General features: G+C 41.6%; 1 protein-coding gene across 1 annotated transcript in view; it reads left to right on the forward strand.

Moving 5' to 3' along the window:
* The window catches only part of OTUD7A (OTU deubiquitinase 7A), a 44,480-nt gene extending 33,721 nt beyond the window's left edge, over positions 1–10,759 (forward strand). Inside the window, exons 8-11 of the mRNA XM_010152487.1 lie at positions 1,668–1,817; positions 6,818–6,932; positions 7,176–7,260; positions 9,215–10,759. Of these exons, the coding sequence (XP_010150789.1) occupies positions 1,668–1,817; positions 6,818–6,932; positions 7,176–7,260; positions 9,215–10,654 (1,790 nt within the window). The 3' untranslated portion in view covers positions 10,655–10,759. The remainder of the gene's footprint in view (positions 1–1,667; positions 1,818–6,817; positions 6,933–7,175; positions 7,261–9,214) is intronic.
* Positions 10,760–17,174: the final 6,415 nt, after the last annotated feature.

A 17,174-nucleotide genomic window follows, 5' to 3' on the forward strand; every position in this document is an offset into this window, starting at 1 on the left:
GGGGGGGGGGGGGGGGGGGGGGGGCGGAGGGGCAGGGAGCAGGATGATAATCCATTTCTATTAGATAAAAGAAAAACATACAGGATAATTATGTAAGTCTCGCTGAAATTCTGTTTATCCTAGGTATTTACTATTAACTTAATAACCACCAAATTACAGAACACAATACATTTCATAAGTGGTCTCAGTTAATGAGGTTCTAATTTTGCTGTGTTATTTTGGTGCCCCTTAAAATGCCACATAATCAATCTAATCTGACTTTGAAAAATTGAATTCAGAATGTGCATAACTTGGCTTTTTGTTCTTACTAACTCTTTTGGAGCCTCACATTCAAAAGTTCACAGAATGTTTAATTCAGTTTGCACATGTGAGCACAGAAATGGTAGATCCACATGTGGAGCCAGCTGGACAGCTGACTGAGCAGGACTTGAATGATTGATCTTGCTCCCCTTTTACCATGAACTAATAGAATATTAATTAGTGGTAGTATGTTGCTTAACTAAAGGGGAATGTTTGGTTGCTTGAAGGGGGATGTTAAACATGTGATGAAGTTCACAGAAATTTGCTTCCACAGGGAAATTTCAGTTTTCATTCCAACAGTGATCTACAAATAATGGTTGTATGACTACTATCTGCTCTGACAGACCCGATCACTATTGCTTCATTTCCTCATAACTGTCCCAAATTGCCCTCCCCCAACATTTTCTTCTCCTTGAATCCAGTTGGATTCTGTCACATAATCCCAGTGTTTTTCTCACTGTTGGCTCATGGACCAGCATGAACAAGTTACCCCAGTTTAACTGGTTTATGTACAAAGTACGAGTTTTCAGAAAGACTAATAACTTGGTCAAATTTGGATAGATTCACCAACATACAGATTTATACTTCAAAAACAATACTCTTGTCTGTCCCAAAGTCTGGACACAGCAGACCTTTTAAAAGAAAAAGTCTCTAGTAAAAACAGTGCATTGTTTGGGTTTACTTTTCCATTATGCTCATTATGGAAATATTTCAGCAATAAGGATTCCTATTTTCACAGTGAAAGGAAAAATAATTGGTCAGAAGCAAACACATTGAGAGAATTTTCCTGCCCAAACTTGCTGTTTCCCATAATTCTATGTAAACATGGGTAGAATCTTTCAAAGGAAAGAGCTTTGCCCTTACAGATGCAGCATCCCGTTCAAGTTCTACTTGTAGAATTTTTTTAATCTTTCCTCATCATTATTGCATCTACATACATACACTCATTCGTACATGTATGATGTGTGTGTGGACTATGAACATGTCTGTAATGTTTCTTACAGAATTCTGTTCATGCAAGGCACGAGCAGAGTGTCACTGAGAGAACTGATAGCGTATTTACTGCTGGTTAGTAGAAAATATCTTTCTAGGCAGAAGTGTGAGGAAGGTACAAATGTGCATACATCTGTGAGAGTAATCAACGTTTTATTACAAGACCTTAATAGCTTTACCTGTAACAGCAAGGAAAATGCATGTTTTCATTATTGTCCTTAGTATATTTCCTGAAGTTTTTATAAAGAAATTTTACCTGGGTTTATGACTGTTTTCTTCATTGGCTACTCCCCTTTAGGCTGCTCTCCTGAAGATGTTGTAGCACAATTGTTCTTTGACAGAGTTAAAAGAAATAATCTCATTTTTCTTCACAGCGTTTGCACCTATACCATTTGGAGGAATATATTTGCCACTTGAAGTTCTACCTAACAGATGCCATTGCTCACCTCTTGTGCTAGCCTATGATCAGGCCCATTTCTCTGCTCTCGTTTCTATGGAACAAAAAGATCAGCAGAGAGAACAAGGTATGCTATGAACACAGCAGACCAAGGGTATATATCAAACACAATGCACGCAAAGTACTTGCTTCTACCTGATGGTGTATTTATCTATCCAAAAGAAAACAATATCTGCTAAATTTTATTGCTGCATTCCTAGGAGTCTAAATGGTCTAATCACAAGACTGGGAGCCAAGAACCCTTCAGTCCTAATCCTTGTGCTGTCACTGTCTGTCTTTGGCACCTAAACCTTTTCTGTCGGTTCCATGCATGTAAATAATCCCAGTTAGCTGCTGTGCTTCTGGGCTCTTGAAAGCCTTCATTAATTTGGGCTCGTAGAGTGTTCAGATGACGTGAGTCAGATTACTACAGAAAACTCATATAATGGAAAAATCTCTTTTCTAGTGTGCTGAATGCACTTTTCTCATTTTAAATATTTAGTTGAAATGTTTCTATCTTATCATCTTTTCTTCTGTATTACTTCAGAATGGTGGCAACAAAGTCTGACCACCTATTTCTGTGTCAACTTTGAGCTTCCTGGATATGGGACTGGGAGAGATAGGAGCTTCAGGACTGCATTTGTTCCTGCATCAGTAGCCTAGGAGCTAGCTATAACTGCCATTATTTGGTAGATCTGTTCACTTAATAATAGAAAGCTGTGAGATGACCTGTCTTTGCTCCTTTTGTGGGGAAGGGAAAAGTGTTTTGCTAAAAACATGGTGAGGCTTTAGGAAAATTCAGTGGAGTTTTGCTGTTAGGTACGAGTCCTCTTTTTTTTTCTCCTGATGACAGTGCAGAGGTGTTTTAAATCCCTTAGGAATGCATATGCCTGTGAAGAAAACATGGAATGTGTGCTGGTGGCTGGGGTCTCCTGAGTGAATTTCATTTAGTCCTCCTTCCTAGAGGCAACTACATTTACTTCATTTAATTCCTTAACCCTATGGTGGTGTCATCTGATTTTGGATGTGTTAGGCATTTTCCACACTTAGGAGACAGCATGCTGCAGCTGTGCACAGGAGAGAGACAGACATTCATTAAAATGATGCAGAGCAGGAAAGGAACTCTTGAACAACAGATTTTGTTGTAGACATCTTCAAGCAAGAATTTGACATCTAGTAAGTAGTTAAGTCATCCTTCCTGGAAGGAGCAGAGTTTGTTACACGAGGTTGTGTGAGATGAGAAACACTATAAAGGGTTGCATGTGGTATTGGCAAACTTTACGTTGGTGAAGAGGAGACTGAATCATAAAACAGTAATGGAAAAAAGGTTAATCTAGATGTCCGATATTCAATGGGAAAATCAATCTAGTCCAACTACTCAGCCTTCGGTGGTACAGAGCTCTTTGAGGGATTTGTAGGAAGGTGCCTGGCAGTAGGTCTGGCCTTTGTGTTATACCCTGGGACGTTGCAACTGCCTTCCAGCCCTCAATCTGTAGGAAAATGCTTTTCACATCGGAACCATTTCCAAAGCAGTACACTGAGATATGGTGCAAAACACCTCGTGAGAAATGAAAGTCTGCAAAGGAAATTTATACCATTTTAATGCAATAATGTGATATCGATGAAGATGGAGTTTTGGAGAGCCTTTTGAACGACACTGTTTCACTGTTGGTGGTTGCCGATGATAGGCTGCCGCCAGGACTATAGTGTCAGCATGCCCTTAAGTCAGCAGCTCTTGTATATATGTCTGTGTTTCACATTGTAGAGGTGTCTCGTAGACCATAGCTCCATGTCTTTGGTCTTGATCCTTATTAGGTCTGAGTTCTGTTGGTGGTGTGTAGGCAGAATCCATTTCTTCCTCTCTTACAGTTGGGATCGGAATAGTATCAGTACACTGACAGTAGCCTTGTTTATTTCAGGCACGTCTGTCTGCTTTCATACAGCACTTCAATGTCACAGGTCTTCCAAGAGCCCGTGTGCATAAATAATTTGGTTCAGAACACAGAACGTGACTGTCTCTGCAATAACATTGCAGATTGGGTAACCGCCACCCTCCAAACCTGCTGTAGGGACAGGATCGACAAAAGGGAGCGAGGAGACACTGCTGCTTGACCGCGCCTCTCCATTTGTGTTGAAGTATTTCATGATGCCACTTGGTGCCACCTACTGAAATATTCCTAATATTACAACCAATACATATTCCTGTTAATCACACACTGCAAGATCTTGAATTTGATAACAAAGTCACATATTTGATTTCTCCCACAAGTGCTAGCAGTTATGTTAAATATAGTTAGAAAGTGTCTTTCTGTGGGACTTTCTTTCACCTGTAGTCACACAGGTAAGGTGCTGGGAGAGGAGCAGCTACCAAATATCAAGACGGCATCACTAATGTTAAGTGTTGGCTTTGTCTGTGTGTAATTACAAGACTGTTGAATCAAAATAGACTTTTTTTTTGCATGATCCAATTTTACATGTTTTACTGCAGGGCCTTGAATACATGGGCTTCAGTCCTGTGAAGCAGCAGAAACCACTTGGCATTAAGTCTGGGATGAAGGGAATGCCTTAGCTTTCAGCTACCAAGCTGGCTGCTGTTAGAGACTGCAGCATTACTATTGTTCTTCAAGTGCTGTGACAGGAAATAGATTGGCACCAGGATGCTCTAATAATGCCTATTTTTTGTACCTTGTCAGCATACAGATGTCAGCAGCTTAAGCACAAGGGAAGGGGAAAGCACGATCGTTAAGTCAGAAAACAATGGCACAGGTGCCACATACATGGCCAGATTTCAAAAATACTGCAATCCACCTAAGAGCTTAGAGCTACAGCTTCTTAAAAGGAGCATCTCTGATAGCCAGGCCATCCATAACTTACAGTCCTGGTACGCATACTCTAGGCAGGTAACTGGATGGCAGGAGCAGCATCTGCAGCTGTCTGAACTACCGCATGTCTGCACGTGTGTGTTTAAGCTGCTGGGAAGCTGTCTTGTGGAGGTGACAGCTGTAGTTGTGAGGTATGTGTGGTCAAAGAAATGCTGACATGAACACCTCAAGTTCTGCTTTGGCATAGTCATTTATCAGATCATTTTTAGCACTACTAAAATGTATATGAAGAGAGAAAACATGCTAGCATCCTCTTGCCTGGGGAGGATTTAAAGCACGTCTCCTCCTTACCAGCATGTAGCTGGCACCTGATGGTCACCGAGGGCCCTCTCGTTTTGAATTCCGCATCTGCTCAAAAATCTACAAATACTTTTGTGTTCTTGCAGGCTACGTTTATGCAGGTGTTTTGATCTTTGTTTATGGAAAATAAAGACCAGTTCTCAACTGCCCCCAAATCTGCCTCATCGAGCTCAGAGCTTCCCACGCCCCCATGCTCTGTCAGGCAGCCAACAGGGAAATGGCTCCCCAGCGCCAGTTTGTGGAACGAGTGTGAGCAGTGCGACAGCCGTGTGTGACAGCAGTATGTCAGTGTCTGCGTCAGCATTTTCTCTTACCAGTATTTTCAGAGATAGCTAAATTGTTCTTCTTTATAGAAGGTTAATCATGGCACCTAGCCATGAAAGGGAGTACTGGGGAACACCGTGACTCCACAGCACAGAAGGCAACACACCCAACAGAGGAATGGCATAGAAGTCCTCCCTGGTCCTTAAGGAAACTGAGCTGTAATTCTCTTACAATATTAATTTCCGTGCTTGCATCGGTATCTGCAGCTAAAGTGGATTCATCTCCAGCTGTTCTAGACTGTTTTGCTGTTCAAATAGGGAAAACATTCCGAGCGTTACCCCCTATAAGCAGTAGATGGCAATGCTGCCCTGGCACTTGCAGCGGTTTGACCTCATTTCCAGCCCGCAAAGGCAAAAATACATGTATACTTTCTGCAGTTGTTGTCAAACTGAACCAAATACTGACTTCACCGTGTTAATCTAAAATGCAGGTTACATCTCCTGCGTTCTGCTAGGTGAGGAACAGTATTTGACCGAAAATGCTGTGCCTTTGTTTTGACAGTGTGTTTCTGTACTGCAGAACAGATTATAAACAGCATACAACCAGTAAGTGCAGTCAGTTTTCAGTAATTCAGGGCCCTGATGTTTCAGGGATTTCTCCAGGCGGTTTTGGCCCTTAGCTTTGCCAGAATTAATACCTAGGCAAAGTCCTTAAGGGTCCTAGTGTAGAGAATTGAATTCCTTGATTGGTTGTCAGAGGAGCAGCAGTGGCCTGCACCATGCTGGGGATCCCACCCAGTCCTTCAACAGCTTTTGCTCTTTTTCCTAATGAAATGGAAGCAAATTGCTGGTGTTAATTACAGCTGACAGTGTTTCTCTCTTAGTGTCTTGCTGGTGATGAACGACAGACACTTTGTAAAATCAGAACGCAGCCCCTGCCTGCTGAGGATAAAGGCGGGGTCATTAAGAGAGGTGTCAGAAGGCAGAGCCTGAGCAGGGGGGGGAAAGGACAGAAGAGCCAGACCAGCTAGGCAGTAATGCTGGGACGTAGCGGTGCTAATGGTCTTTTTGCTACACTTAAGACAGGCCCCAAACTGACCCACATATATGTTGATCTGTGCTCCTCAATTATGTTTATTCATGCTTTGAATCCAAAGGCATTGGAAATGTGTTTTGCTTTGTTTCTTAATGCTGTTATCCATATATTTTTGTTTCTTTGACAGTGGAAAACAAAAAGATATTAAACTGAAAAGGCAAAATAATTAACAAGTGTGTGCATCTGTGTGAGAGACAGGCAGGAATGTTTCAACGTCTTGCTTTCTGCTATTCTAATGGCTCTGTCTCCAGGAAATGTGTACTGTGCGTCACAGAATGGCGGTGCTGTTCCCTCAGAGCTCTCCGCTCCTCCACAGGTGACCGTCACTCCAGCAGCAGCCAGTCTATTAACCTTCCCTCTTCTGTCGCTGCACAAACATCAAAATAGGGAAATGAGGGCTGCTAAAAATGATTAGTGGTGCTCTGGGTTCTGCAGCACGCTCAAATGTCTGCCTTTCTTCAACCGGTTAGGCTGCTTTTCACAGCTAATTCTGTTGCTGGTGGTTTTGTTTCCCCCCACCCCAATCCTTGTTTCTTCTCTTCCTCAGCGGTGATCCCCCTGACTGATTCTGAACACAAGTTACTGCCTTTGCACTTTGCGGTCGATCCCGGGAAAGACTGGGAGTGGGGGAAAGATGACAATGATAACACCAGACTGGCCAAGTAAGACCTTTCTGTAACTTTAGTGTTAAGCGGTAAAATGTCTTGAGCGATAGCTGCTTGAAGTACTGGGAGAACTGCTGGCAGCGAGGGCTGTGTTCACATTCTCTGGTTACATGGGAGAAGGCGTGGGTGGGGTCTCCAGCCGACCCTCACAGTGCAGGCTGCGGTTACGTCTCTCCATGTTGAGAAGTACTGCTTTGTCTTTCAGGCTTTTTGACTGTTCCCTTCTTTTTTCATCCTTAGTTTGATTCTGTCTCTTGAGGCGAAGCTTAATCTTCTGCACAGCTATATGAATGTAACATGGATACGCATACCGTCTGAGACACGGGTAAGGTAAACCTCCCCCACCGTCCAAACGAGGAGAGAGACAAGGCATGACAGGGTGTTGGGTGGGATGGGCTGCCTGGGAACGCCCAAGTGTCCTCGCAGCAGGGGCAAGTCACTCCGGGCTCATTCTCATTGCCATCAGGCTTACAGATTTTTCCAGTCATTTGGTTTTAAGAACATAGTTGCTTGTATGTTTTATTTTGCAACTCATACTCAGTTCTGAAATGTATTTTCTAGCTTAATCTTTCTGTTACTTATTTCAGTAGTCCATGTAGTCCAGAAAAACCTTAATATAGACCTTTTCTCTCCATTGTTTTCTGTGAACTTTGGCTTGCTCTCCCAGTACCACTGTTAGGTCACCAATCCCAAGTCCTTTCTCTTTCTGAGAACACATTTGCACCCCTGGACCGCTCCCAGTTTATAGTGGCTGACAAAAGGCTGCAGACTGGCACTGAACTGGAGCCTGGCTCGTTCTGAAAGCTATTTTAGAACCATGCCCAGCTGGCACCTAGTCAGCTGCAAATTTCTCTGCAAATTACATTGAATAGGTTGAGGGGTTAGGCTGGAGGCAAAAGGTTGCTAGGAGAGGATGGAGGTGATTTAGCCTACACAGATGGGATTTGAAAGGAGGAACAGATCACAAAAGGAGAATGCATTTAACAAGCTGCAAGAGAGGAAAAACCCGTTTTTCTACAGTTTCTACACTGGTAGCTACCACATCAGAAGAAGGAGAGGCAAAATAGTTCTGTAGTTGTAAGCTGTGAGCCTGAACCTGTGGGACCTGGGTTACCTCTCCCTGCTTCACACTTGCCACATGAGTATGGTCACGTCACTGGAGCACTCCTTTCCTCCTTTGCCAAGAGGGGGTTACAGCTCTGCTCCCAGCTGGGCCAGGGGGTGCTCAGGGCTTCCAGAGAGAGAGGACATAAAAATACCCAGAGCCAAGAAGCAGGCATGCATTTCTATACTGGAAATTTATACATCTCCAGAGCTTTTTTTTTTTTCCCCCCCTCTGAATCACTATGGTTAGTTAGATGTTTCATATTTATCTCTAGCAGATTTTAGCTTCATGGTGTCTTAATGCAAGACTAAGCTTTGCAGCCGTAAACGAACAGACCCACATTTTACATTATCCTAGGATCCTTGTTACTGCATTTTCAAGAAAGATGTTCTACCTAAAATATAAACTGGGACTCAGACTTCTAACACCAGTTTTATCTGCGCTGTATCTCCAATAAACATAAATACACCTCATTGTATTTCTCGGTCTACCCATCCAAGTTTAATGTTTAATATTCCAGGCAAGATGTTTAGCTCTGGTGCATTGTACCTTTGATTTTCATGCACCAGAGACCTGAACAATGAAACAACCAATTTAAATAAGCTGGCTTTCAAACATAATGAATTTTGAAATACTGTTGCATACAGGTGTGCGTGCTGCACCCCCCTCCCAGCTTTCAGCAGAACCTCATTTCCCTGCCATCACAGTATTATCTGTTTCTTTGCATGCTCTGTCTCCTCCCCTCCCCCAGCTGCGAGGCAGCCCCTGCTGCAGGTGCTTCTTTCTGAAGGGCCGATCTCTGTACGCTGGCCAGCCCCTCCGCTGGTCAGTGTGAGCAGGGAGGTGGTGCTGCAGCCTTCCCTCCACAGGAGCGCTAACTCACGTCGCTCCGTTACGCAGGCAGTGATTTTGACTGAATTCTGAATGACTGACCTCTATTCTACAAATGTGCTTGAAATCAGCCAAAAGCTACTGTAAGAACAAGCAAGATACATAGTCAGCACAGCCAAATAAGCTTCATATGCTGAAAAACCAGTCTAACGTGTCAGTGCATAAATTTAAAAGTACATCTAAAATCAATGTCAAAATCTACATTGCATTTGGTGGTTTTTTTGCACCAAATTCCCGTATGAAACTGAATTTGCTGTATCTAATTATAATTACTTTTCCATAGCAGGCCCCTTTGGCTCAACCAGAATCCCCTACAGCTTCAGCTGGGGAAGATGTTCAGTCTCTGGCTGACTCAATGGACTCGGACCGAGATTCCATCTGTAGTAATTCCAATGGCAATAATGGCAAAAACAGTAAAGAAAAAGAAAAGGACAAACAGAGGAAAGACAAAGATAAAGACAAAAACAGGACAGATTCAGTTGCCAATAAAATAGGAAGCCTCAGTAAAACCCTAGGAATTAAACTGAAAAAGAATATGGGTGGTCTTGGTGGCCTGGTGCATGGCAAAATGAGCAGAGCCAATTCAGGGAACGGAAAAAACGGTGACACCATAGAGAAAGTCAAAGAGAAGAAGTCTAAGTCTCGAAAAGGGAGCAAAGAGGAGTCTGGACAGTCCGCGAGCACATCTCCATCTGAAAAGACCACCCCGTCTCCGACTGACAGAGCTAGCAACTCCCCCACTGAAAAGATGAACACTAAACCCTTCTCTGACAAGCAATCTGACCCATGGAAGTACAGCACTGATGTGAAACTCAGCCTGAATATTTTGAGAGCTGCCATGCAGGGTGAACGCAAGTTTATTTTTGCTGGCCTCCTTCTGACCAGTCACAGGCATCAGTTCCACGAGGAGATGATAGGCTATTACCTGACCAGTGCGCAGGAGCGCTTCAATGCAGAACAGGAGCAGAAAAGAAAGGATGCTGAGAAAAAGGCTGCGCTGAACGGGTCATCTAGTAGGAAACTGGAGCCAGAAGCATATTCAAAAGAAAAATTAGAAACGTCTCCTCAGGATAGGGCATCACCCGTCTTGCCTCAAAGCCATACAACTCAACTGGTTTTAAAATTTAAAGATCGCACTAGTCCCACTCCTGGGTCGTTTTCTTCACCTAGTAACGGTGCTAAGAAAAGTGGACCCATTCCAGTATCTGCCCACTATAGCCATACACCACCTGTTCAAAGGCAAAGTGTCATCCATTTGCATGATGTCAACTCCAAGCCATCGAGCTTCCAAGACGATACCTACAAGCCAGTGGTCGGCACCTTAAAAACCTGCGCCACCTATCCCCAGCAAAACAGATCACTGTCTTCTCAAAGCTATAGCCCAGCCCGGATATCCGGTATCCGTACCGTGAACACAGTGGAATCACTGAGCTATGCCATGCCTACTGAACACAAGTCTCAGACATACACAAACGGATTCAATACTGGCGATATTAGAGACTGCTTAGAATACGCTGATGAGGATGCTCCTCAGACCTGGTTGAACAATGATAAAAATCAAGGCAGAAGCACAGTTTGCCCAATATATTCCATCCAGCAGAACCGCTGTAAGAAGGAGAATTGTTCCTTTTATGGTCGTCCTGAGACTGAAAATTACTGTTCGTACTGCTACAAAGAAGAGTTAAAGCGCAGGGAGAGAGAAAGCAAGGGACACAGGCATTGAGGATTCTTCCGTGACCACTTAGTTTTACCGTTTTCTTACTTACAAAGTAAACAGTGTTGAATTGCAGTAAAAGGAATCCTTAAAACAAGAATAAAGGATTGATGAGTAAATAGCGTCTAGCTTTTCGCTTTTCCGGGGCAGTGAGGAAACAATAGGGTTAATTTATCATAAAAAAAATATATTATTTTCCATTTTGTTGGTGTCTTTTTTACATATACTGGTAAGCTGAAGGGTTGTTTACTCCTTTGTCAGTGCTGTGTATATGTTTGGTCAAAAATTTACTAATGGTGCCTGAATTTACACTGACATCACTCAGGTAGTAGAATGATAGGGGAAAGTCATAATACCGGAGACGTGGTGTTGTAGTAGGGTAGTATCTGCCTTGCAGACATTTGAAATTCTATAGCTGTTATGAGAGTATTTTTTCCTCCGTAAAACCTAAATTTTTCATAGCCTTTTTTTTCAGGTGGGGAGTGATTTTGCATACTGCACATTTTTAAGATGGCAGCATATTGCATTACTACTGATGTTTGTACTCACTTTAGTTTGAAATGGAATGATTCTGGGAAAATGGGAATGAAAGGTCTGAATTCATGAGGGCGATAGCTCTTCCTAATTTTAAGTTCTTAGCGGTTATTTCTACATTTCCATAAAAAAGTATATTTGAGTAGTCTTGGTTTGTACTGAATTTTTAAGCAGGTTTTATGAAAAATACATTATGACTTGCAAGACTTCACATCACACAAATCCCCATATAGCATAGTTTTGGGCACCTGAATTTCAGTAGTCGTTTCACTGCTGTTAAAATTGAGACAAATGTTAAAATAAAATATAAAAATTTTATTAGATTTGGAAAAATTGTTGACCAGCTAGAAAATTTAGGCTCATTTTAGAGCTGAATGAACTGCTTGTCAAAACAAATGTATTGCATCAATTGGCTCCCGTCGCCATGGCATGAATCTAATATTTATTTATTTATTTATTCCTTTCTCGATGCTGTCAAGTGATGGTTTTTGCAAGCGTAACTACTTCTGAGCCTTTCCTGAAGGCTGTTGGCTCCAGCTATTTCCGAGTCTTCTCCTAGAGTGAGTTACGTACCCACCAGGAGGTTCCAAGATGGCTATAAAATACCTCCCGTATGAATGGCAACTCCTAGCATAGATTTGCACAAGTCTGATAGCCAAATATTTACAGAGGTAATTGCAATACTTTTGAAAATAAAGCTCTGCTCCTAGAAACATTTCTGCTAAGCAGACACTTCGGATACTGCTAATGTATGACATCTGTTTTCTTGAATACAGTACTTGCCGTTTTTGCACCCCTCCGCCGTCAAGTGGCATAATGTAGTAAGAACAGGTCTTAAGTGTTGGTACTAGTAAGCAGTGGCTCATTTACATTTACTCATTTACTCATTTACTCATCTGGTTTTTTTGTAAAAGAGCTCATTTTCCCACAGGTAGGTGTAGTACTGACTTGAAGACTGCTTACTCTGCGAGCTGAAGGTGCAGAACGTGATTTCTGCCTTACTCTTTCTGGAATAGCACTACTCTGGCCCACACAGGAAAGATCTGTGGCCAGAGTCTTTATTTCTGATTATTTTCTGCTGTACCCCAACTTTTCACTCGTGGCACGGGTGGCACCATTTCACTTGCGTGGTTAATCCTAGTTAGCCTTGAAACCAAGCCTGCAGCGGTGCGGGACACGAGATACACAGAGCTGCGCTGACATGTGCTGGCTTTCAGGAAAAGCAATAAGCTTTTTCTAACGTCCCACCGAAATCTGTGGAACTGAGCACATACTTAAAATTTACTGTATCTTTAGTTTTTCTGCTGAATGGGAGGTGTAAAGACTAGTTACAAAATAAGTCCATTAGCCACTCCTAAAAAGTCATGGTCCTTGCCATGTTAGCTGTTCCATGAATCCAGACCTGCCCATCGTATGTCTTGCCGTATACTAGGCATACACTGAATGATACTGAATTTGCATTCCCGCACAAAATGGAAATACTGCTATGCGTAATGAGAGGTTAAAAGTCACATGACTTCTGCCCTTAAGGTAAGCATATTCTAAAACCGGTGTCTCCAGTGGTGCGCACTTGTAAGCAGTGTCCTTTTTGGTTTAGCTGTTGTGGTTACATGTAAGTTCTTATTGCCAAAGAAATCCGTGATTGCAGTTTATGCTGGAATAAGCCAGATCATGTTAAAACAAACCAGATATCATACTTGATTCTGTTTGTTGCTGAGACTGGGAAAACTGACAGGATAAAACTTCATGGAAAAAAAGAAATATTTAAGAATTCTTACAGCATTAGAGTAGCGGTAGCATTTGATACTCTGAGAATTGCTTCTGTGTAAAGTTGAGCTTAAGAAATATTACATTAGCAGCAAACTACACCAGCCTGTGTATTTAAGTCAGTTGTATCCTTTATGAATGAGGAAAAAAGTGACAGCACGTATGTAAAAATAAGCAGTTTTCATGAGATTTTGCTGTTTCCCATTTTTCAAAGAAGATGTGTCTATATCATGTGTTTATGATCTGCTGCTCATGAAAGAAGTTTACAGCTGGTCAATATTTAGGTAAATTACTCTGTTCTAAATTATTGAATAGATTGTACCAGTATGTTAGATTATTTCAAAAAATGAGTTGGTCTTTGAACAATAGGCTTGTCTGTATAGGATACCAAACCTCAGTGTTCACGGTCATCCTTGAGTCACTCAGATATTTCCATAAATATTTACCACTACTGGATTGCTCATTTAAAAATATCTGTTACTTGGAATACTGACAGAACCCTTTTTAGTTGTGCCTGTTTCCTCAGAACAGATATACCTTTTATTGGTATATCTTCGAATAATTTGCTTAATATTGCTGTTTTCTTTTAGAGCTCTCTTCAGATATCCCACTATTCCCTTGTTCCTTAACATCTGATACTGAAAAGAAGTCGCAGGCCTACAACGCAGTTTGCCAGTTCAAGTCTGTCTTTTCCTAGTAGTTGTCCTTTTTTTCTGGATTAATAATAATGTGATTTTTTTTTTTTTTTAAATTTCCAAACTGTTTGTGGTAGCTGGTATTAAACAGCCCAAACACGCAGAAACTGTGCCTCCTCCTGAAGAAGTGATTGCCCCATTAAAAGAAGAGTCGAGCTAGAAGAGGAAATTTTCTACCTATTTTTTTCAGAGAGAATTCCCAACTGCTCATGAGTTGTATTCACCAGCACTGAAAAAAATGGTGTCATTCCCCAGCTAGGTGTGAGAGGGAATAATCTTCAGTTGTCTTTCTCTGTTGCACTAAACGGCTAACCTTTGACTGCTCCTTTGCTTTGTTCTTCCCTGCATTGAAAGCACAGGTAGCCCACAGGCCAGCCAGTCCTGTCCTGTGCCTGATCTGCCCTCTCTGCACCTTCCAGAGCTTGTTCAAGTCACCAGTTGGTCCCAGCTGTAGAGAAATCAATTTGGGGTTTGGGGACCTATTAATTTATTCTGTTACTCAAGTGGCTGCAATACACAGGTAGATTTTTGCATTTGTATGTGCTTCTTTCCCCTCTCTCCTTGAGAGGGCTCCCCACAGCTATGACAGCTGTCCCGATTTCAAAAGTACAGACTAAATCCTGGGGAGGCTACACCTTCCCAGAATAGATCCAAAATTACCAGGAGATATTTAGGTTGGAGGAAGCTGGATTTTTTGTTTGTTTGTTTTAATGTGCAAATGTGCAATTTTTCTAATTTCAAAAAAGGCTTAAACCTATTATGCAATTTTATTACTTTGTTCATAAACTCCGATACAAAGGTCTGTTTGCAACAGAGGACGCCTGTAACACATAATGGGTTTCAGTCACACTTTATATTAAAGTTCCATGTAAAATGCTTTATAAAGAGTTAAACTATTGCTAGACTTTACAAGTATATTTTCAGACATGGGTGTCGGTTGCAGCATATGGCTAACAAGCAGCTCATTCAGAAGGTGGTGTAAATTATCAAAACTCACTTCAGATATTCTGGATTTTAAAAACATAGGTTAACCTTTTGCTGTTATGGTTCATTAAGCTTTATAAGTGCAATGGAACTAGAGTGTATGACCCAGCTTTCTCTAGCAATGAGTTCCTTCCTCCTAAGTCAAAGGTAACTTTAAGGGGATCAGTGAAAGAAAGATGCTGTACTTGGAGAGTTTTGTGTTGCTTGTTTCTTAAGTCTAAGTAGTCCAAGGGAAGTGCTCAGTCGTCTTTTCTAAAGTTGCAACACCCCTGATGTGGCAGCATTACTTCTTGGAGAAAGCATTGAGGAGAGGTGCTTCAGGTGGATTTGCGCACCACCCGACTGCAGATCAAAGCAGGCTGCTGAGGCCATATCAGTCCTTGTACACATAGGTGTGTTCAGGAGAATCTACTTCTCGTGTGATGAATGTGTAGATATCAAAAAATGCACAGCACAGATCTGACAAAATACTGCCCTCCAACTCTCATTCTGCTAACAGTTGCACTGGTGCTCAACTTCACCACTAGGAGTAGTCTCCCTGACAGCAAGGAGCCTGCTTATTTTCAGAAACTTAACAGAACGGTTAAGAAAAAGCATAAATGTTTGTGGGATCAAGGCCTGAGCCTTTAGCCAGTGTTTGTTCCCCTCAGGCTGCCTGACGTTACTCCTCCAGTGGGAGAATCGATGAGCATTTGCCTGAGGAGTAGGAGGAAGCCTTACGCCTCTTTGGGCTAAACCTGCTGTCCTCTGAAACCTGTGGACAGAATCCGTTAGTAGTGGGGCCTTAAATCAGGTGCTTCGTGGACACACAAACTACTTGCAAGCTGGGCGTGAAAGTAGAGGACGAGCTAGTAGGGGAGTAAGGTCTTCAGAACACTGGGAACGTTTTGCAGAGATCAAAGCCCATATGTTAATAGGAACCACAGTAATCTGAAATAAATGTAAGTCCAGAGAAGCAAGATAACGGATGCCGATTGTAGATGGCTTCTCAGCTTAGTGTATTTTCAGTCTCTGTCAGTGTATTTGAGGAGTATTTGTTTTAGGGTATGGCAGCTTACGCAGAGGATCACCGAACAGTATATAGCATAGGATTTAGATTGTTTCGGTAACAGACACTAATGTCTATTTTAATTTGCACATTAATTTCCAGTGTATATGACTAAAATACTGTATTGTTAAAAACGAGAGGAAAAAATCACAAAGGTGTTTGTAAGTATGTTCTGTTTGTAGACTTTAAGGCTATATTACGTTGGAATTTTACAAGCCAAGTTTAAATTGTAATATAGAAATTATTTTTATATTATTTTCAAAATATGCTATAGAGCAATATTTTGCGCCTTTATTATGAAACAGGGTCATCATTTTCGTAGGTTGCCTTCAGAAATGCTGGTAGAAATTAACCGTGGAAAGAAAGCTCTGTAAATGTACTTGTTGTTTCTAACTGCTCTGTCTGTTGTGCACGCCTGTACCTAACGCGAGTGGAATACACAGATTTTTTTTATTATTATTATTATTGAAAAGCTTTAAATTTTTCTTTCTATATTTTGGTACAACACTATCCCTCCCTATTTAATTCCGCTCTACCCGGCCCCTCCCAGTAGCCACTTTTATAAGCAGCTTCCGAATAAACATTCATCTGGAAATTTTTCTTACCAAATGAAACATTTCTGCACAGGTATCGATTGACTTGGGACATTCATAAGGATTATGAATGGATTACTTTGTTTTTTTTAAAAAACAGAGTCAGAGATTTATGATTCCTCAAAATGAAGATCTAAAATTAACAACCGGTGCGATCACTGAGCATCTGTGGGAAGAAAATCACTCTAGACCACAGAAATGTCATCCTCTAATTGGCAGATACATTGTGTCTTAATATATGTGAAATATGCATTAGCTGCTTTCAGATTAACATGTTCAGACTTAATTTCTTCATAGTTCTTTGTACTGTACATATCAGTTACTGATGAACTCTGCAAAAAGACTTTGCAAACTAGTGCATATGTTGTTAGGAATCAGAGAAGTGTTAAAAATTCCATAACTTCTGTGTGTAGTTTGTTGGGGTTGGGTTGTTTAAGGATTACTCTTAAGGTATGTACCACATCCAAAATCTTCAAATCTGGAGGCCAAGCTGCATCTAGGCTTCTTCCAGTAAATAGACTGCTTTAAGATGTACTGAGCATCAGTTTTGGGGGAGCAAAAGCTCTTTCTTGGTTTCAGAAAACAAGTGAGCATTACTCCAGCACATATTCAGGGCTTTTCTCTTTTAGCCTACACTTCTTGTCAGTCAATAGCATTTACATTTTCTCGTTAGCAGTTTTCCATGTGCGAACGAGTAAGTGGGCGTATTCATAAAGTGATCGCTTGAATATGGAGAGACTTGCCTTGTACCAAAACACCGTACAACTGTCCGTTTAACTGTTGCATTCTTAATGGGGCTAGTGTATGCCAGGGCTTTGGGGCGGGGTGTGAGACCTTTTTTTCTTGGCTATCATAATCACTCTCCTTTGTTTGTTTGGGTTTTTTTTTAACTCTCAAGTGAATATGCT

The sequence above is a fragment of the Eurypyga helias genome, unplaced genomic scaffold, assembly GCF_000690775.1.
Source record: "Eurypyga helias isolate BGI_N326 unplaced genomic scaffold, ASM69077v1 scaffold12340, whole genome shotgun sequence".
NCBI lineage: Eukaryota > Metazoa > Chordata > Aves > Eurypygiformes > Eurypygidae > Eurypyga > Eurypyga helias.